Below are 23,491 nucleotides of genomic sequence, written 5' to 3' on the forward strand. Positions count from 1 at the left end.
GCTTGCCTGTATCAACACTTCAGTCAATAAATTCAGGAGTAAAAATATGTCCTTGGTCCAATGACTCAACAGACAAAGGCTGTTGAGTCATTTTATTTTAGCAGGAGGGTGGGCACCACACTGTAGTTGCAGATTCAGGCTTTAAATTAACCATATAAAGCTTTTACAGATAAGATTAAATGGAATTTTAATGATGCCCATGGCAAAATTGAGTAGAAGAAAGACTGTTAAGAGATAAATATCGCTATTTCTTCATGCAAATCATTCAAACCACACAGCAAACTGAGATTCCAATGAACTCAAAATCCCTATGAAAGGTCAATGGTTGAGGAAGTTGAGAAAGCTCTGGTAAACTGAGAGCACTGAGCAGATTGTTTGTACCGATGACTAGGATACGCGTGCTGGCAGTGATGCTTGTGACCACATTGGTGGCAACACACTCCCATTCTCCATGGTCCTCCTTGCTGAGAGACAGAAACTGTAAGCTGCCGCTGGGTAGGATGTTGTGCTTACTCCTGCTTGGCTTCCCCACCTTCAATGGACATGAGAATTACAGTTACAGGGTTAAGTAGTGGCGGACAAACAGATATGCTGTTTCAGTACATGGCAAGAAAAAAGGAAAATCAAGCAGAGAGAACGATTTAATTCAGGAGAGAGGTATGGTGTGTGTTTATCTACTGCACCTTTCTCCAGGTGATGGTTGGTATATCAGGGTCTCCAGAAGCAGCACAGGGGATTACAAGTTCTCTCCCAGCCTCCTGACGGTACTCCCCCCCAGGCCTCACATTAAAGTAAGGGGGATCCTTTAGAAAACACAAACACCAGAACATCATGCAGGTACTTGAACAGCACAGCTAAAGCTAAAGACAGTACCAAACATTAGCACTTAAGTACCTTTAGCACCAAAGTGGCAGGGGGGGACATGCCCATGGTACCCAGGGCGTTGTAAGGCACACAGGTATAGGTGCCCAGAGAGTCTTCTGTGGCCTCCGCCACCCGGATGCTTCCATCTGGCATCAGGCTCCAACCAGGGTACTACAAGACAAGAGGGCATCTGAAATTCTTGATTTCAGGGTTTCTCCTGAAATCTCAGGGTCCCATTAAATGATTTGACCTGCACAACAGAAAATCTGATTGAAATCAGATGATCAAGAACCACATTTTTAGCAGTCCAGGCCTTCCTAGATTAGACAGAAGATAAACGAGCAATGGATAGAGAGCTCCGATCACAGAGATTTGTTGAAAGGTTTGAAAATGACCCGGCTTTTAAACAGGACAGGATGCTGGTGAAATGGTGACGTAACTGTGATGTAATTATTGTACTGAGGTTGTCGTATTATTGTTGATAATATATTTGCAAAGATTATATTATATCACAATTTTTGAATAGGAGTCTAAATGATCAATGTGCTGTTCACCAATCATTCAAAAATACATGAAACAGTCACACTGACAGCAAAGGAGAAGCTTGTTTTAAGCTTTTGCCATCAACTGTTTAATGGACGTCTTTTACGGGCTGCAAGTAGGCTATTACAAAAATGTATGTGAATGTGTATTTATTGATTATACTCTTGTCTTTTTGGTCATTGTGTTGATTCTCAAATAGAACAATAAATACAAAATAGAGAATTAAAATGCACAAAAGTGTGTGCATCTGCCAGCTTAAAAATATGGCATCTTCCAACTTTCAAAGCAGTCTGGCCATCCACAAATGTTATAAATCCTTAAAGACCTCCTTCAGACATGTTTTAAGAAATACCATTTTTTAAATGATCTGCTTTGAATGATAATAAGTGTCTGTTATGTTTTAACTAATTAAAACTAAAAAGTCGTAAGGTTTCAAGTTTCCACATCACACTTTAGTGATGAGGTGCACACAAGGCCAGACCCTCCACATACCATACATCATGGTGCAGAGTGAAGGTCAAAGATCCATCTGAAGTACAAAATAAGTACAAAAACACATTTTTGAGCAGAGGGGAACTTTAAATTCCTTGCACAGTTCTGAAACTCTAAAATTGTCAGATTATTTTAATTAGGGTGTAGCATACATGAAAGGGTAGGCGGGTGCCAAAGGGTTAAACTAGTCAAGATTTTGGCTACATTCATCACTGGGGCAGTGATTAAGATTCTCTGTAAAATCTTCTGTTTGTGTATCCAGAATAAGTGAGAAATCTCAGTCTAGCAAATTAAATTATATTTATAGATGGACATCTATGAACTGATAATCCTACCTCTTGTCCTTAATTATACTAGAACCACCTCTGCTGAGGCAAATGCGACAGACTTAAGGTAAAGTAATATAAGATAAATGAAAGGGGAGTCAAACGCAGCCCTGCGGCAGACTGACCTTCTCAACTCTGAGAGGGTAGCCATCTTTTTCCCACTTCACTGATGTCACAGGTGGGTTGGCGTCCACCGGGCAGCGGATGATGCCTGGCAGTTTCCGTGGGACATAGATGACTGGGGGCATGTTGATCACTCGGGCAGGGTCTGAACATAAAATTGAGATGAGTGTTAGGGATACTGGATACATAATCAATATCATTTGTGCTTCTATATTTGGCATAACTCAATTTCTAAAGAAATTTCACAGCTGAAAATGTTCATGTGCTATAATGTTGTAATCAGCATCCAGGATATTTGAAGCCAGAGATGAAATCAGTGCCTGTGGCTGCAGTGCTGCGAATCACCCAGCTCTCCCACATACTGTAGCATAGTAATCAATGGCCAGCAGCAACTTGGGAGCGAATTAACTCAACACACAAGGACTGACGGTGAAACGTCAGATGGCCAGGAGTGGTGTTTCTCTCTCATCAGTCTCATGTGACGAAGAGGAAGGTCACTGTTTCATTTAGGGGACCAGATTGTTCGGGACAAAGACAAATGGAGTCTGAGGATGAGCCTGTCATCATCTTTGAACACATTAATGAGGCTGGAGATGATAATTTTATCTCTAACATCCATTGAGAGTATGAAAATTGTAAAAGTGGCTGAGTCAAAATGACGAGGGGCAAACTCTGTTCTCTGTCTGTAACGTCTGACCTTGAAATCCAAGAAGGTTACTTTGCGTTACAGGGGTGGAGCAGCACTGCCAGATAATACAGCAGCCTCCGACACAAGCAGCCTCCATACTGCTGCTGCTGTTCCCTCCTCACACAAGGCTCGCTGTACCGTCTCCCTGCCCCTCCCCCTACACTTTGTTGCCACGGTAACACTCACACTGAACAGTCAGGTAGGCTGATGCTGAGGGCGAGATACCAAGGCTGTTGCTCGGGCTGCAGGTGTATTTCCCAGCATCCTCTGGTTTGACCCGGAAGATGATAAGGGTGCCGTCGATGAGAATGCGCACTCGGAGCTTCAGATCACTGTAAGAAGACACAGATGTTTAGTCACACCATGTTATTCAAACACACCAACAGGACCGGGCACTCATCTATTTTTTTGTTTTGTGTGCTAAATTACATCAAGGTGCCATAAGAGAGCAGCAGAGAGTCAAACAGGAGTCTGCTCTGAGAGGGCTCCAAAGACCACAGAGTACAGAGCAAGAGATTCAAATCTGCTAAATGCCATAATCGCCAAATGGTACAGCCTTCATGTTTTTCCCCCAACACCATTTAAAATTGAACATGTTAATGCTGTTAAAGCACAGATTGAGTTGTTTCTTTCTTTTTTAATTGGGCTGCTCTTTTTGCCCACACAGTAAAAAGATTACAATATTTTATCATGCAGCAGAATTGAATATCAAAAAGAATATGTGTCTTAAAATAAAATGGCACTCCTTTGGTTAGTTGGTTAAAAAATGTTTGATAGATTATTTATAGGTGCTTAATAGGAACAACTTTTGGGTTGCTGTATTATTATGCCACTTATGCTACTTAGAAGACTTGTATTCCTTGGACAGTTTTTAGATTAACTGTTAATAAAGCCCTTGGTGGTTAAAATGTATATCAAAATAAATGGCAAAACCAATGGTAACAAAAAACATTGTGCACAATTCTCTTAAGTATATCAAGATCGACACCATAAAAGCTGTTTAAAATTTCACTGGACACTTCAGCACACTTCCTCAGTGAAAGTCCCTCAGACGCTTGTTTTCCCTGCCAGTCAAAATCCCATCCACTTGTTCTCCCTTCCCACTTGTTCTGTCTGTCAATGGTTCTCTGTAAAACCCTCTCCGACTCAAAAGACCTGCTCTGGGCAGCCCGCAGAGGTCCTGGCTACGCTTCAGATCATCACTGCATGAGAGGCATATGATGACACAAGGCCTGAGTCATGTGATATTGTCATCAGAGTGCACTAACTCGCCTGGCACGCTCCAGACAGACCCCCGCCAGGCCCACTCTTACTGCCTCTAGGGCCACAGCAGGACAGGGCACTGCCACACACACACACACACACACACACACACACACACACACACACACACACACACCAAGTACCCACTTACAGTCACTCAAAATACAGCACAGCAAAGGGCTCAGAGACTCACAATGTCACTCTGATCACAAAGGCTTTGGGATAAAATCCTTATGCAGCCTGCATGGTGGTGATTTAAGTGACTGAGCCTCTGAGCAAGGGACCCTTAAGTCGTAACCTCAACCAAGTGCTTAACTCAGATGTTTACAGCTACAGTACAGAAGTAAACTTGATCATAACTTTACTTCTTGAAGTAGACGTTATCCTCTTCCCAAAACCAGGTGTAGGTCAGGTTGCCAGGATATGCCTCTGCTTGGCAAGTGAAGAGTGCATTCTGGGATATGTTTACAGTCACGTTTTCTGGTGGTGAGACGATGTATGGAGGCCCTGAGAGAAACAGACACAACATTTAAGTATCTTGGCCACTTTGGGCCCCACTGTGTGTTTTTTTTACAACATTTACATTTCATAACCTTTTTATTCATATAGAGAACTTGTTAGCAAACAGTTTGGTATATACACATCCAGCAGATATGTACCAACTCTAATGTTAGCTGTTTTCTGGTCTCTACTAACTGCTGAGGAAAATATTTGATTCTTTAGTTGTATGTGCTACAGAACATTCACCAGCTAATTGATCACTTTACTTATTTACGAAATGGTGCTGGACTGAACTGGTAGCGTGGGATTTTTTGTGGATTTTCACTGAAAAAAATAAAATAATAATTGATGGTGAGATTGACACTAGTGAAGGTGGTCAGAGTAAACCAAAACAGTGAAGTTTAGGGCCAGACAATGAAAACAATAAGCTGAAAGACACTAAATACTCTGCAAAGTCAGGTGACAATTCCATGTGGCCCTTTGACATAATACATACTAATCTGATCCATTGTTAGTAGAAAATCATCAATCATAGCCACTTTAATAGTCCCAGCCAATAAAAAGCAACATGACATATTTCTTTTTTGCATTTTTTTCCTTTGGGTATGAACAACTTTTTTCTACTGATTACACAGATTTTCAATTATGAGCCACAACCACAACAGTAAAGATGACTATTTACAATCTGTAAATCATCTAATTGATCTCCATTAAAGTACAATAAAATACATATTTAGTCACAGAGAGTAATGTTTAAAACCCAACAAATAAAACTTCTTAAATATTAAATACCATTAGAAAAAGTAATATACAGTTCAGTCTTTGTAGCACTAAATGACATCTATGTTGCTATGCAACACTACAACAGATTTGGATGATGAATTATCTTTTTGTTGTTTTTCTTTTACACAAAGCACCTGACTTGTATTCAAACACACATGAGTATTTCCACTTCAGTATTTTCACTTCTATATTTCAATGCTTTGTTTGCACCATCCAAAAGAGTCACAGTAAAGTGGTTGATATCTACAACTGTGCTTAAATTACTAGGACTAGAAGTATCAGTATCATCTAATGATGTCCAACAAATGATACTGAGATAATCATTTCAACCAATAACTTTTATTCCAAGGCAATATTCAACATATTTCTCAAAAAGATAACACAACTAATATGCTCTACTAAAAGGTAGAGAAGGTCATTAAAGATATAAAGAGAAATGATATGAACTGATTTTGCTCCACATGTAGGCCTACACTGCTTCCACTTTGGGATTGTCGCCTTTTTTCAGGAACAGATTGCAGTGAGACAGAGCACACACTATGTATTATTTACAATATATCACTACACTCTGATGTAAAATACAGCGAGCAGCCAGCTTTGTAACCTTAACAGTAGTCAGTGTTGAAGCTTATGCGTGCTTCACATTGTAACCTTTCCTTCCCCCGAGGTACTCTAGGTTTCTCTTAACTCTCAATAAAACAGCAGAAGCCATGAAAGGTAAGCTGTCTTTTATGAGTGGGCCCAGATACAAGTCTGCTAGTTATTTTCCTCTCAGCGTACACAGCTTTATATCAGGTGGGACTACTGACGGCGGTGAGTGGGTGTCTCACATAACAATTAAAAACAGATCACTGGAGTGAGAATCATGACTCCTAAGATATATGCTTATTATTGCTCTGGGTGTGGGTCTTAATCATATCTCACACTGCTTTTCATGCCAATTTTCAACCACACACACACAAAACCAGGAAAAACATTTCTTTTTTTATTGTTTTGTAGTTTGCATATCCATATTACACCTACCTCTACATTTCTATAGTATTACTCAAATGTTTAAAAGTTTTTATAAGGTGCAGTGTGATGTCGTCTGTGTGCATGTGCAGTCAGTGCTGTAATATATTTGCCATCAGACCTCCTCTTTTATCACACATCCTCGGCACATTATTCTGATCTAATATGCCAATATCATTAAACAACTATGGTAATTTGAGGTAGCAGCCTGTGATGATGTTGTAATGGCTAACATTATATTATTAAGGGTTCCTTTAATTGGTATGAAAATTACCATAGCACTAAAATAGCACCTGTAGCCTAGAGTGGTATATGGAATTTTATATTGCACTATTGCTATATCATGAAAAATGTTAATGGATCAAATAAAAAGACATCTGTGTTTGGCTAATTGAATAACTGACAATGTATTGATTATAAAAATGATATAACATTAGATGACAATTATATGCCAATTGTATGCCAAACTGGCTTTTTTTTCCTGAGAATTAAAAAAAAAGTGCTAAATATTTATCAGCCAATAGTCATTTTCTAACCATAAAAATAAACAACATAAACATAAAAAAATTTTGATATAGTTTTTCTTAAAATTGGTTATTTAAGTATTTTGACCTCTATGTGTACAGAGTGGGACACTTTACAGTACAAATATTTTGAAAAAAAAGTGAGGACGCTATCAAAAATAGTTTGCATTAATCAATTAACTTCATACAAAGTGCATTAAACAGAGAAAACTTAAATATTTGGTGTGACCACACGAGAGCTGCTGTGTGTACCACATTACTACAGTAACCCAATCACATACACCAACCATAGAGTCGAGTAGATCACCACTTTATGTTTGTGGTTATTATCAGGCTGCGGTATTAATTTGGGACCCATCAGAGGCCTCCCTAATGGTACTGTGTGACAGATAAGATAAGCATCTGAGGTGCCTAAAACCTTTGAACACTACTGTATGTGATGACAACACTATTTCTAAATGACCCCAAACATATCTTACCGACATATCTATGATAAGCTAAAATCAGCCGATAATATCAGATATATCCACTATGCCAGCAGTATATAACCCACCCAGAAATGTTAAAGTCATACCTAGAATGGTAAACTGTATAGCAAAATCTCTGACAGACAAATGTATTCCATCTCACAGTGAACGGTGAATAATGATAACATGAGTCTCAACAATTTAAAAAAGTAGTTTTTGTAATAACCTGCTCTTCATTGTGAGATGTTCCTCTGTGTAGTAGATCATTCTGCACTGATGTAATGCAACCACTGCTGCAGTGTGTTGTGGTTGAAAGAACACGCATCATAGTATTACTGGGCCCACTGGAGACCTGAAGCCTTAATGCAGTTGCATCACATGCACCACTGGTTACTCTATTCACCAGGTTTCAACAAAATGATTATTTAATGTGTGTTTGTAGTGTGTGTGTGTGTGTGTGTGTGTGTGTGTGTGTGTGTGTGTGTGTGTGTGTGTGTGTGTGTGTGTGTGTGTGTGTGTGTGTGTGTGTGCGTGCGTGCGCGCATATTTACTATACAGTATGTGGAAAGCAGAGAAGAGCACTTCCACTCCTCTGTTTGCACCTGCAGAAGTCAGGCATTAAAATAAACCTTATGCTAACTCTCCCATAAAAGCAAGTTGCTCACTTGTGTTTTAAATACACACTGTTGACTCCCCCCAGCTCTGCAGTATCAGGAGACTGAGGCCACTGGAGGCTGGTATCACAACTACCTATCTGATCTGTGTCTAGCAGAGCACCTAGTTAATGGACCAGAGACAGACAGTGACGTTCTTGCAGACAGATTCTGTTGTACAGGCTGTGCACAAAAGACATGCACACATGCACGCAGAGGCCCTAGACTAAGTTACTGACTGATAGAGACCCAGAAGGTGTGTTACCGTATATAGTACACCAGAGATTCAGAGAAATGCCTAAGTATAAATAATGAAACTTAAAGGGGACATGTTATGCTTTTTGGGATTTTCTGTTATGTATATACTGTTATGATGTTAGATATCTATGCTATACTAAATATGGTCAAAGTTCCAAAATTTGAGGTTAACATAGCAATGTTCCCTGCAAATCAGCTCCTCACACATGCCCATAAACAGCCATCTGTTCTGTTGCCTTTGATGCTAATATTGTTGCTAAGGGTTTTTTTCATATGTTGTTTGCATTGTCCACTGTTATATTTCATATTGGATTTCGGTACAAACATATATGGATGTATTTGAGGAACTGACATTTCGAGTAAAGAACAAGAAAACGTAGTGAAATCCTAGTTTGACATTGTTTGTTGACATAGCCCCCATAACCAGCGGAAGTTTCTCATTACAGCTTCCAAGAGCTGGCAAATCAAAACATAGTCAGCTCATCAGGAAGAGAGCCTTAAAGAGACAGGAACTAAAACGGCCTGTTTGAGACAGAGGCTGAACTGAGGGGCTGCATAAAGTGTTAGTATGAGCTAAAGGAACAGTTCTTTGAAATGTACCTCATGCAAAGATATTCCTGTAGAGCCCCAGATTAAAAATACAGATCTGGAAATGTACAAATCAAAAACAGTTACTAAACTAATAAACCATTTTGTAGTGGCCATCCTGCAGAGTGCCTAATTCATGCTTACAATACCTTGGACCAACAGACGGGTAGTGTGGAGCACTTCTCCCTGGTCACTGTAGGCTCTGCATGTGTACGCCCCTCTGTCATCTCGAGTGATGCCTAGGATGCTGAGACTGCCATCATGTACCTGCGGTTACATGTGCAAGAGAAAGAGAGATACAACACAGTGAAATCTTCTGAACGATATTACAGTACCAGTCAAAAGTGTGTCCAAACTTTTGAATGGTATGGTGTGAAATTCCCCCGCCCTTGAAGTAAGTAACTTTGAGAATCTACTCAAAAGAAAACACATAAAACACTTAAAAACCATGAATGTGTCATGCTTTAATTAACTCCAGGTCTGATTCCTGCATGTTGTAACCTTGGAAACGTCTAACTATGTGTTGTTGCGTGTCCCTGAGCTCTGGCACTGATGAGAACCAATAAGTGGTGAAGAAACACATTAACCAGACCTAATAGAAATACCCTCATAAATTATGCAACACGTTGCAAGGCTCTGTCCATTCAAGTCACACACAGCTGTAGTCTGTCCATTCATGCAGCTGAGGGGGGGAATCTGCTACGCCTGCAGAATTATTCCAATTCATCCTTCTTTCAAATGTTTTAGCCAAGAGATGCTATGAGTAGATAAACCCAGAGTAACATTTGTCTTTTTGTCAGCCTGTTGGCAAACTGTATCACCATCACTCAGATGTGTCTATCACAAGGTTAACACTTTGTGCATCACTGCAGCAATGTGTGAGAGCAATGAGTGTAAACCAAACACCAAAGACTTGTGATGCATCAATTTGAGGCTTGGGAAGCCATTTGTATTGATTTTCAAAAGTGAGAAGAGATTAAAATTGATTAAAATTGTCTTTATGTTAAATACACACTTGAACTGACGACTGTTTGGCTGATATGGCATGTTTTCAGCCTCCTGCAAGAAACAGCACCTTACACTGATCTGCCGTCCTTTGAGGCTCATTTACACCTCAAAAATAAACATCAGACTTGATCAGCTTTGTTACTTCGACTTCAATCTTCTACAATCCACAGTCTGTAGAGCTGTTGCACTGAAGTTAATTACATTGTAGGATTTTATGTTGTACTAAATCTCCTTCTAAAACTATCAAAATCAAATCTGTTGGATCAAATCATTACAATCCTACAGACAGCACATGAAGCTGTGATTGTAGCAGACTTCCAAGACAGTAACCTTAACAGGATCTGATAATATGTAATGGCCATCAGTCCATTCCAATACTTCCTGAGCCATAGCTGTACTCAATCCAAGCTGAGGGAGAGAAGATTAAAGAGAAGGAGGAGGAGGAGGAGGGAGGAGGATGTCAGCAGTAGTTGAGGAAGAAAAGGGTCATAGGAAAGAAAAAGCAGTAGATGAAGTAAAGGCATGATCTCAAACTTTGACACATCCAGAGAGACCGATATTTGGATCTGAAGCAGAAGTGGGTTGTTGACAGTTGATGTTGCTTTCCTGCTTGTGTTTTGAGAACTTTTATGTTGAAGACCCTCCTATTTCCACCTCGGCTTCTGCTCCCTCCTGTACAACCTGTTTCTTTAGTATCTTGGTTTTCTTTTTTTTTCACGTGCAAATAAAGTAATAAAGTAAAGTAAAGAGAGGATGATGAGGATTCCTCCTCCTTTCTAACCCTGTCTGTCACATTCCTGGCTTTCTCCATGACGTCTCCAAGGAACTGAGCATGTGGGTGAGCAAATATACCCTCATGCTCGCTCTGACACACACACACACACACACACACACACACACACACACACACACACACACACACACACACACACACACACACTTTCTTCTCACCACAAGAAGGAGCCTTCCCAAGTTCGAGGATTTTGCTTCGACATATACCGTACACTCAGAACAGGCAAATGGAAAAGGAAAGCTGATAAATACTGCTCTCAGTAGTGATTTTCATTTTTAGTGTAACATTCATATTAAGGCTAATGTAATATTGATGTAGAAGAAGTATATTAATAATGCATCAGAATGTTGTCAAATCATTTACTGAGGGGACGATGTTCAAAAGAGGCGACTGGAGAGAGAGATGGCGGAGCAGTGAAAAAGGGGGAAATTAAAGAGAGCACACTGCTGGATACTCCTGTCACTTCCTGTGCACTATATCATGCAGGCAGCTCTAAAGAGTTGATAGCGCCTGCAGCAGACTGCAATATCAGTGACATATGAGAATGTGAAGGTATACAGAAAAGGAAGGAGGCAACCACCTTTCAAAAAGATCCAAAAAACAACAACAGGAGGTATTAATAATGCAATTAAATGTTCTTGTGCTTGTTATATTTAATCATCAACCTGTTATGTTCAAAGCATTCCAGGAGTAAGCTTTATGATTTACTTTTTAGTCAACCTACTTAACCTGCCTCATCTATTTCTAACACCTCCTTAAGTTAGACTCCTTACTATCCCCAGAGGACAGGACGTAGGTGGAAAGAGCACTTGCGATAGTATAGTGAAAGTGCAAGAGCAAGAGTTTTTCTACTTGAGGAAAAAGTCACATTTGCACCTTTTACTGAAGATGCAACATCCTGTGGCTGCAGTACATCACGGTTTGTTAAAACCTTTGGTGTGTCTGATTCATCTATAGCAGAGCGGTGTGTTAAATGCCTTTTGATTCGGTGTGACTAACACTACAAACCTGCTGTTTTTTGTTGATGGTTTATGTAACTGAGACTTTTTTTTTTTTGCTGCTATCAAACCACACCGAGGCTGTTCCAAAAATATCTTGTCATGACATCATACTGTCTTGCATTTGGGAGTTTATCCACATGAATAAAAATCATGCATCACCAGACTACAAAGAGAGCTCAGAAATGCATGACATGCTGCCGGCAGTAGTTTTTAATATTGTTAAAGTGATTCAGGGTGTATTTTTATTTTTACTAGCTGACAGACATGCAGGGCTGATCTCAGATTGTGGTCTTATCTAATCAATCAAATGTCTGCAACTTGTAAAAAATCTTAGAAACATGGGAGTCAATTTGAGGATTTGTGTTACAATATGTTTAAAATGTAAAATATACTCCCATTATTCTTCTCATATTCTTACCTCAATACTACACCACTACTGAATGTTTTATTGTCTTTTTGGGCTGTGAAATATTATCTACTAAAAATACTAAAGCCTGTACAGAAGTTTTATTACAATAAAATATGATTTTCCCTGCAGCACAACAACAGAATAAACTGATATTAGCCTGAGTGAGATAAAGTCCATAAACATGCTTTCAGTACAGATGGACTCAGTGGATGACACCATCTGTGCACAAACCCTGCTTCTATATTTGTACACAATGATAAATCTGACTTATAGCCATTACCCTGTTGGTCTTACCGAATATTTTGCGTTGGTTGCAAGCTCCTCCCCCTCCCTCAGCCAGCTGATCATTGGTTTAGGATTTCCCTGGGCAGAGCAGCTAAGCATCGTGCTTCCCCCTTCCTTCGCCTCCACATATTGCGGTGGCGTCGATGTAAATGTAGGTGGAGCTGTGGAGAGAGAGAGACAACAGAAGTCGTTACACTGCATAAAAATGTCCTGTTTGGTACTGTCTTCAGTGCCAGGTTTTCAGATTCTTTCCTCAATCTAGGAAATCTAGTGCCTTCCCATGGAGGATTTTTGGAATCCATTTGCCTGTCGTTTTGTTCTTTCTGTTGCTGTAATGGGTTCAAAGACTGAAGCAGAAATGATTGAAACAGTATGAAATTGATTTTTTTTGGCTGCTTGGTGGCAGCGCTACAAGCTTTAAATACAACATTGACACATCATCACCTATTAAGTTGATATGGCACATGTTAGCGTGTCAGCAAACTGTTGTTTATTTACACATCTAGCATGCATTTGGAGTCATGCCTCTGGCCATCTGTCCAATATCCAACTCCAAAGAAGAGTATCTGGCTCTTTGCTCCTAAAAGCTACACTGTGTTCATCGGTTACTGTACTTGCTAACTTTGTTGTTATTGTTGTTTGATGCTGGGCAGGTAGTGTACTGTGGGTTTATCAGCGCTTCTGTGTTGAAAAGGTAAAAAAGAAAAACATAGTTCTGCTACATATGTTTGGATTAATATTTCAAAATGTTTCTTTAAACTTTACATTTTTGAGAAATTTACTTCTTTGGGCCTCAAAAAAGTTATTCATTTGAAACCATGTGAGGGAATATTTAGAGGGGAAATGTGTCTTTGGTGGAACTCTGGCATCTGAAACATGACAGAGAGATATAACTACACACTGATTTTTTGTAAGGGACAGAGTTGGAAGATACAATTAGTAATTATGTTTAAAAATGTAGTCAGTACCCTAATCCAAGTATCACAATATTAAAATAATTCAACTTGATTACTCTCTGTAACTTTTGGACAACCCCAATACCACGTATGCAGAAAAAGACCAGAGAAGAAAAATCAATAAGATGACTTTTCTGTAACCTTTAAAAAGAACATGGGGAAATAATATGTCCTCCCCTAAGTGTATTTTTCCAGAAAAACTATGACACTAACAACCTATGAATGTGCACAACACATAATGTGCATCGCAGAGAACATTCTGAGGGGAAAGCCTCTGACGAAACAGCACTTGGCCCACTGGCTGTGTGAAGCTATCATACAGACATATGCCGCAGCAGGGAAAGACCCCCTGCCGGGTGTTCGTGCCCACTGTGCGAGAGCTCTGTCCTCCTCCACAGCTGTTCTCAAAAGAATGGCAGTGACATACACATAGACATACAGTATGAGCAGCAGCATCATGGGCTTCACAGTGTCATTTTATTCAGGTCTATCGTCATGATACAGCTGAGTTTTCTCTAACTCATTCAGTACTGAAAGTGCTTGGCAACAGTGACAGCTCTGGGTATGTTACGCACATACAGTCATATCAGTGGGGAGCCATTATGCACGCTACAAGCTGTCATATAGTCAAGCTCTCTTTTAACTTATTTGTACGAGTCTTGGAGACTGCCACAGTGCGTAACAACCGTCCCTGTCTGCTCTCCTAACATACGTTCACTGTGTGGGTATGTGCGCCCACTGTGTGCACCTGCGCGTGCCATGTGGGATCATTCTTTACTCACACCATCATGGTTCAGTGAGTTACTCTATTTTGCCTTCTCGTTCCTCGTTTGCTTATGTTTTGGACTTTTAGAGTGCATCCTAGTATATTGTTCTTTATGTATGTGTGTATGTATTTTAAAATTGTAATCCTGCTAATAATCCCCATATTCACTAAATGTATCTGTAATCTGATTACATCATTTTTTTCATTTCTCATTATGTGATGCCGTTAAATGTATTCTGTTACACCTAAAGCCTGATAAGGAGCCAGAAGCCAAGATGCCTGGGACCTAGTCTTTAATAATGCAGTGTAATTTATGAACTCATCATTATGTTATTTTATTAAAAATCTAAAAAGTAACTTGTTACTAAAGTTGTAAGATAAATGAATTAAAGTAGAAAGTACAATATTTCCCCTGACACACAGTAGAGTTGAAGTGCCTTAAAATTGTACATAAGCACAGTACTTGAGTAAATGTACTAAGTTACATTCTACCACTGGTAATGTCACACCAGTTGTTAGTCTGGCCCATCCCTGGTACTGAATTAGAGAGTCAATTGCTCAGATTGGGGTTGTGGCTACCACAGTTTTCTGGACCAGCTGGACATCAGAAAGAGACGAGGTTTCTCCCCTGCACGCTGCCATTTAGCCTAACTTAGCTACTTAGCGACATCACCGCTTTTCCACCTGACTTTTTTTTAGCTTCACTAAACAGCCACAAGGGAGCTCTTCACCCCCTACTGTACTGCAGGCCAATAAACTGTAGTTTTACTCCGCCAGCTGCTTTCAGCATTTCAACATAATATTTTGATTATAAATGGTGGCACTGTGTTGAGTTAAAGAGAGGATGGCGCTGCTACACAAGTGGGTCACTGCTTGCCGTTGGGAGTGTTGCCATACTTCAGACTGCACATGAGCACCTGGCATGGAGTAAACAAATTGCCCAATTAGCACATTTAGACATCTGCCTGTCCATACTGCCCTCTCACTCCCTAACTCTCATATATTACATATGATAGATTAATAGAAATTCTACTACAATACATGACTGGTTTATACATCTTTTGCTGCTGTTGAACCTTGTGTAGCTGATGGATCAACGACTACATTTTTTTGCTGTAGTTATTCGTTATTAAGAGGCCACCTTGTTTGCAAGCTTTGCAATGAGCTTTTACCTCAAGATATACTTCATTCATTCTTATTGGGAAATTTGGCCCATCCTAATTATTTATCCATTGATCTTGTGCTGCTTATACCTGCATCCTCCTCTTACATATTCATTTCAATCCCAATTCAGATTTCTCTCAAGGGAATGAGCATCAGTTGACAGGAAATAGGTGGCACACATGGCGGTGACAGCAGCGGGTACATTGGTCAACCTGGGATTTCTTTTCACACCGTCAGGTACAGCTCATCAACAGAGGAAGTGTCACCATGACTGGGAAGCATGGGAGTTGCTCTACAAAAAAAGTAAACTGAGCATAAAACTCTCGCCCTACTTACTGCAGCTTTTCATCAATTATATACATTAAAGATGCTTGAATATCCTGCACTCCTTCTGTTCTTCTCTGTAGACCACACACCACATCAGCAGATGGCCTGGATCCTAAGATTCGGGCCTGCTCTTTGAAGGCTTACATTCACTGTTATTTGATCACTTACTCAAGAGTGTGTCTTCATCATTTTATTCCCTCGCTTGGTCTCTCTTTTCTTGTCTCTGTTCCTGAGAGAATGCGGCTACATAGAGTACACATTTATCATTGATTTCACCTCATGAGCCTCAAACGTTTCAGTGTAAACTGTTACAGAAAGAAGAAAGAGGCACTCATTGAGACTTTCCTCTATCCTCTTACTGTACATCAATTTACTCAAATTGTTTCAATCTACACAGAAATCGGATTATAATTTTTTGGAATTAAGAGTGATTCAGGTGATCATAGAGTCATATATTCTTACAGTGATCTGGCCAATAGACATAGCAGACTAAGCGTTGGACCCTGGAGCCAAAGCTTGCTATGATTTTAGACGCTGCAATAGGGTGGGGAGGGTTATGTTGCACCCACAGATGAAGTTAAAATGTATGCCCTGAAAATCTTTTTTCTGACCTCTACTGGTTTAACTTCTCTCCTTGCTGCAGTGATGGAGCAGCTTCTTTCAGGGTGTGCCAGTGCACTCTGACATCACTGCTGCTTCATCCATGTTTACAGGTTAGTGCACAAAAGAGCGCTTTGTTCTCCTTTGAGTTAACAGCACTATTGTCAAAGATGTTAAACTAAGTGAGAGAATGCAAATAAAAACACCTCACAATTTTAATTTACAACACCCCATACGTGTCATGCTTGGTCTGATATTGTGTAATGTGATCTCAAAATTACACAAATACATATACATTTTAAACTGTTTTATTACTTTAATGGCTTTAAATGGCTTGAAATGTGATGATTGTTCGTATTTGCTAAACTTGTTGTCATACTGAGACCGTTAGTGATAGACAACAGCAGATACACATAGGGAATAGTATACTGCTTGGAGCTGATGGACAAATGAGTTGACATTTGGGTCTCAATTGGGGAAACCAAATGGGACCAAAATGCCAGCAAATCACTAACCCGTTGACAAAGTGGCAGTGCCTGTTTTTTTATGTTCAGTATAAATGCTTGACTTTAAATAATGTGAAATCGTTGGAGCACTGGTGTATTTTTCAATCTCTGAAAAGCTCTCTGATGCTTGAAGAGTAAAAAGAAGGGAAGCACAAGGGAGACAAGTCTAGAGAAAAAGAGGAGAGGAGAGGAGAGGAGAGGAGAGGAGAGGGAGGGCAGAGAGTGGCCTTAGTGTCTTTTTCGGGCACAAGGCCTTGCCATCTGACACCTGCCACTGAGTGGGCATGAATTCCCTGTCAGCTTGGCAGGAAGTGAAGGCCAGCAAACAGGAACTCAAAGGAAGAGTGTATGCAAATACCAAAGGAGAGAAAAAACGGCCAAAGGAAATGGGTGCCCTTAGTGTCTGTGTGGAGGCCAGACGAAAATGGCACCTGCTTCCCTTACAGACACCCATTTAGAGGACAACAGTAGCATAAAGTCTTCATATGAATTCTGTTGTTAGATGTCTAGACTTGGAAACAACTGCAGCTATTGATATTTCCATAAATGTCTGTATTTGATTTCAAATATCAGCCCCAGGGAAACTAAATATTTGTACCAGTTTAACATGTTCACCTCAGGTATATGAGTGTTTTTTTCCCGCTACATCTCGATTGGGAGACACATTACATACATGAGGTCGTGTAAAATGTCATGATTTAATATGCCAACCATATGTATGACATTCAGGGATATTATTAGTTCTGCTACAGCCCAAAGAACTCTGTTTCTGTTGAAAGGCCTGACAGGAGAGAAGAGTAGCAGAAGAGAGGGGGAGCAGTTGAAGTTAAGAGTGAATACTGATGAGGCAAGCTCCACAGATGCAGTACGTCTACACAACAAGACATTCATATATACACACACACACACGCATGCACCCACAGACGTTCACAAACACCAAACATCACGAGAGTGTGCAGGTGACGCTCAGCAGCAGAGTATGACCTATTCACTCATCAACTTCAGCTTCAAACAGCAGACATCTCATTTAGGCGCATACAAACAGACACAATGAGATGCTCTCATGTCAATGTTGATGTAATGCGCCATAGACAGAACACTGTGCAAAAAGTAATTTGCAGCGTGTGGTGTGCTAGCACATCTCAACACACAAACACACACAAAAGAAAACATTATGTTCTGCATTGATAATAACCTTTTATACAGATCAGCATTTTTTATTCCAAAGTGATTATGCTGTGCAATGGACTTAATAAATGGTTCTTTACACAGTATTTCGAATACCGCACGTCGTAATCATTATTCAAATACCATAATCACATCCATTGTAAAACATATGCATGATCAAATCGAATATGCATGAGTTTCACACAGCGCTCATAAGTTCGCAGACCAAAAATATACATGTGAATGAGCTTGACAGTACTTCGCTCGCAAAGTCTCTCTCTAACAACACAGAGGATTACAGCTTTCTGAAGTTAGAGACCTAGAGTTAGTGAAGCTTCAGCAGAGAAAATCACCACTTTTGGCCTGAACTGTTTTTTTTTTTTGTTTTTTTCGGAAATATTCCTATACTCATATTATACAGTTGCGGGAAAGCCAACTCAGAGAGAGACATACTGTACCACATGAATTCGCTGCAGGTACTTTACTGCATCATGCATCTGCAAAATGCAAGATTTTACTCAGAAACATATGAAGCAGCTTCATACAATATCTGTCTAAAAAAAAGCATTCTTCATGTGAAACAGATACAGGGCTTAAAAAAATACATCATTGTCTCTTTAGCTTCTGGTTCTCTGCAACAATGTGAAGACATGCTTCACATAGGACTATCTAAGCCACTGGGGTATTCCTGGGAAATGCAAAGGTGCAGATTTTCTTTCCGCCTGGTCATCACTTTGATAGCTCTCAGACTATCACAAACGATCCCTGCCAGGACTGCCTTAAACAGGCCACAATCAATTCTCTTCTAACCAGCCCCTCATCCCTTTTTTACTCGAGGCCTTTCGAAAAGGAGCAGCAGGAATTAGCTAAATCAACGCTTAATTGCCACTCACTCAAATTGGCCTTGTGAAAAGTTAGGAAATCATAAAGCAATAAGTCCAATTGGAGCAGGGACTCTTAATTATTACTCTTAGCATACGATACAATATATCATACTGTTGTTTAATGACACCAGCAAAAAATAATCAAATTAAGGTTATAACTGCAAACAAAGATACAAGCCAGGAAACAAGATCATTAAAAACACACCTAAAGATGTTGTACATAACTGTAGGATATATGACAATGTGCACTGTAAACGCATGAAGACGTTGCTTTAGTTTTGGTCATAGCTATAACTTAAATACCTCTGGATGTATGCTGATGTGTGTTGATTGCCCTCCAGTCACTGTGGTTTTACTTTTGACTTTAAAATGATGCAGCCATGTGTGTCCAAAATTTCTCTATAGGTTTAAATAAAGATTAGTTTATTACATACGGATATTGCATATTTTGCATTCACATCCACAAACACATGTTCCCAGAGGAGAGCATAGACTATGCAGAGATGACTCACCATTGACTGTGAGGTGCACCCAGCTGCCATTGTGGAAGGTGTCGTACTGTTGCTCCAGCATCAGGACCCTACACTCATACCAGCCCTGGTCCTCAGAGCGCACTGGGTCGATCTGCAGGGAGGCCTTCCCATGCAGAGAGGCTCTACCTGGAGACAGATGAAGAACAACACTTGGATTAATCATAACAACAATGTGAATTTGTCTTTTTCTTTCTTTCTAATCACATGCATGTGCTTTTTTTCAGCACCGGTCGAATTCTGCATTTAAATGTATACACAATCTCACACTAAGGAACTTGGTGGTGCTTGTTGGTCGCCACAAAGATCCATCATCACAGTTGGGGTTTAAGTGCTTCACTTCAGGGAAGTGGCCCCCGAGCTTTTTTCCTTGAAGTATGAAACAGATTTATGGTATGCTGGTCTGGCCTTTTGTACTGATGGTATCCCACAGGTCATAAAAGTTTCATGTAGGAGCTATATGTTAAGATACAGTAATGCTTTAATTTGTCTTTTAAGATATTATTTAAGACAAATAAAACATATCAATCTTCATGCATGTACTCTATGTTATCAGGATCAAGTAAAATATACAAATTTCCTTTCAAGGCCTCCATAAACATAGTCTTTGGACTACTAAGTGTTAAAATAAACTTGTTTTGATGTACACAGTGCAAGTGGGGTGTGCCAAACAAATTCATTAATTCTTTCTTTGTTTTTTACCAACTTATTCCTATTCAGGGAGTACAACAGTCTGGATTTGGTCCAAGCACTGGATGGAAGGCAGGAAAACACCCTGGACAGGTTTCTAGTCTCTCAAAGAGCCAACACAGACAGGCAATCCCTAACACTCACTCTGCATTCATACCTATGGGCAATTTGGAGCCTTCAATAAACCTGACTTTGAAATACTGTCGGAGGAAACACAAGGATATAAAATCCCCAAACTCAAAGGGGGATTAGCAATTCTCTTTGTATGATTCAGAATTGACACTTATCCGCTTTCTTGCCAAAAGTTAGATGCAAGGATCGATACCACTCTCACATTTGTACACATTTGAAACCCTGTAAAAGCCATAACTTTGTTTTTTTGTACAGATTAAATAAACAAGATATTGTGTGTTAACTAGTTTAGAAGGTACAGGTAGGTGGATTCCACCTCCAGCTCAAATGAAATAAAATATTAAGTGTCACTATGGCAAAAGACCAGCCTTCCACCTCCACCAGTTTTATGTTTCATCTAAAACTTCTCCACACCCACCCACCTCTTTTTTTCTTCAAGGCTCAGGATAAATTGGAATTCTAAAAGGAGGAAATCACAAGGGATGAGAGAAGTTCAGGAAACCAGGCATGGTGAAATCTTCAGCTGCTAAGCTGTCTGTCTTCAAGCCTCTAGCCCGCTGCTCACATGGCTGCCTCTGACAGCCCAACAGACTAAAACATTTGCTTTTGCCGTCTGACGCGTGTTCTGAGATGGAGCATTTTTCCAAACTTTGATGTGTAGATGTACTGTGAGTACTGTTTCCTGTTACTTCAGACTGAGTGTCAGGCAAATATATTGACGTTGAGGGCGGGCTGAATTGCTCTTCCAGCACTGTATATAAATGCAGCAGATAGATACCCCAACCCTGGGATTGCTGCCATAGTTGCAGTAGAAAACTGACGTTTTTTGTTAGCAGAAAATCAATACAGCAAAGGGGAAGAGAGACGAGCGGGGACTGCAGTCTTGCAGTAAAAAGGTAGCTTGTCTTTAAAAAGTCAGGTCTATTTTTGCCTGGGCATTGAAGTGCTGAGTGGGGCGGGTGGTGGCGTGAAGGGTAGGGATCAACCTCAGCTCCCATTTGTCAAGAAGTGAGAGGGTGCTGCTGTAAACAGAGTTAACAGCACTGCATCCACGTCAGGACGGGCCTCCTGGGCATACACCACTTACACAGTACAGAGTTCTGTCTACTGTGAAAACAGAGGAGCTAACACCTTGTTCAGATCACATCACAAGCTTTGTCAGATAGGAACGCTTTGAAGAAGAAATTCTAAAGATACAAAGTGACAAAGTTGGCAGACAGAGTATGGTGCACTAAAAAGTACATTAGACCATATATATCAGAGACAATGCTCATGTCTATTATTTTGTTGAATTAGGATATCATGAATATAGTTAACTAAGAATGCTAAAGCTACCTAAATGTAATACCATTTTACAATTTAGTATTTTTCATCGCTCATGGTTGGAGTTGTTATGGGTTAATTGTGCTTGAAACACAGTAGATTGTATGTGGCTAAAGTTCAGGCAAGCAAAAACAATCTATAGTTGCTTTTAAGACATCTAGTGGCCCTAGTAATTAAAACCTGGGGAAGTGTTCAGTTTGGAAGACTTCAATATTACTGTAGGTGTCTTTATAATGATTTTTTGCCTTATAGGAGGAGGTGGGATGGGTGGGTGGTTTGAAAAGTTAGATCATTTGATGGCAGAAAGTGGACTCTGCTGCAGGAGACCACTGTTTTTTCCAACCAAGAGTGTCATGTTTCCGATTGCAAGTTACATATGATGCTATGATGATGCCAGCTGCATAACTCTAAGGAAGTAGAAATCACTTTTCAAGTGATCATTTTAACCTCAACCATAATCTTCCCTACACCTACCCAAGTGGTTTTCATTCCAAAACCAGCACTGTTACACCATGAAACATTATTATTTTATTTTTATTTCTTCATATCTTTTCCAAATCGCTATACTTGAAGGCAAAGTAAAAAGTGTGCTCCACGTCTGCATTGAACTGTCTCCCCATTTCTCTCCAATTTAAATTGTAGTCTTAACACAATGAAAGTGCTGATAAGCACTTTCATTTGAACCACATTGAAACCTTCAGCCTCGCTCCTAGACCTTTTTTTCCAGCACACATTTTGACTTGTTACAGCAAGAAAAGCTCAGAAGTGACAATGAGACAGTATCCACAATAACAATTGTCTAGAGCTAAAATACCTTAATGGAATGCATCCATTATTAATGTAATTAATACACTTTTATTTTGCTATGTTCATCCAATGTCACCAGAAGATAAAGAACTACAAAGACTCCTTTTATACTAACTTGGAAGTCCCATGGTCACACAATACAAATAGCCTATTTCATTAGGCTATATATATTTGTAACATTTCGTCAACAACTGAAACTAGATACAAACAGTGTATTTAATTAGCTGAATTAAATTTTGTTAATATTGGATTTCATTTCATGTTATTGCCAGTGATATTGGCTCTGCAGCCATTTTACCAAGTTTGTTGACACTTTATTTCACCAGGTGGGAGATGTCAGAAAGTCCCAAGCTATTAAGATGACACAGAATATCAATAAGGAGGCTGACTTCCATGTTTTTTGTTTGTTTGTTTCTTCACGCAGCTGCTCATAATTATGGTCTTAACAATATAACGTGAACATATTTCCACTATGACGTCAAAAGGGCTATTAACAAAGTGTACAGCAACCGGTATTGAGAATGAACTGCATGCAGCAAGCTAGCTTGCTAAAAATTTGATTCTAGAAAACAAAGCAACAGAGAGGCCTACTTTAATACGGTGTATGATCACATATACCTTCTCACAGCAACTCAACACTACTTTACATATACCTAAAACTCCATATTATTCTTGTGCAGGCTGCAGCTAAAGCTGGTGTTAAAAGAAAGATAATTTCATTTTTCTAGGAGAAGGAGAATCCAACACTAAAATTTCACATGCTGCATATCTAAATTATTGATTACATCTTTGCTTGAGTGGGCACAAAAATAGATGTTTTAAAATGTTGTAATTTCCATATTGCTGCAGGACAAACTGGCAAAACGATCTAGGATAGATTTAGTCTAGAAGCAGATATGCACAATTTCTCATTTAGCAGTAAATTAGACAAGGGAAATACACAGTTACAATGAAGAAAGATTCACATTATTTTTGAATTACCCTGAATAACATATCAAATGTTACAGGTCTGTTAATGATTAGTAATACAGGAGACTGAATGGTCACTCACTGACCAGG

The 23,491-nt window shown here is 39.7% G+C and overlaps 1 protein-coding gene across 1 annotated transcript in view; it reads right to left on the reverse strand.

Moving 5' to 3' along the window:
* Positions 1-23,491, reverse strand: part of igsf9ba (immunoglobulin superfamily, member 9Ba) — a 61,311-nt gene that overhangs the window by 15,040 nt on the left and 22,780 nt on the right. Inside the window, exons 3-11 of the mRNA XM_053320950.1 lie at positions 19,463-19,609; positions 12,590-12,741; positions 9,234-9,351; positions 4,665-4,806; positions 3,223-3,368; positions 2,351-2,493; positions 895-1,035; positions 684-803; positions 382-532 (exon numbers count right to left, since the gene is read on the reverse strand). Of these exons, the coding sequence (XP_053176925.1) occupies positions 382-532; positions 684-803; positions 895-1,035; positions 2,351-2,493; positions 3,223-3,368; positions 4,665-4,806; positions 9,234-9,351; positions 12,590-12,741; positions 19,463-19,609 (1,260 nt within the window). The remainder of the gene's footprint in view (positions 1-381; positions 533-683; positions 804-894; positions 1,036-2,350; positions 2,494-3,222; positions 3,369-4,664; positions 4,807-9,233; positions 9,352-12,589; positions 12,742-19,462; positions 19,610-23,491) is intronic.

This window comes from Scomber japonicus, chromosome 6, assembly GCF_027409825.1.
Source record: "Scomber japonicus isolate fScoJap1 chromosome 6, fScoJap1.pri, whole genome shotgun sequence".
NCBI lineage: Eukaryota > Metazoa > Chordata > Actinopteri > Scombriformes > Scombridae > Scomber > Scomber japonicus.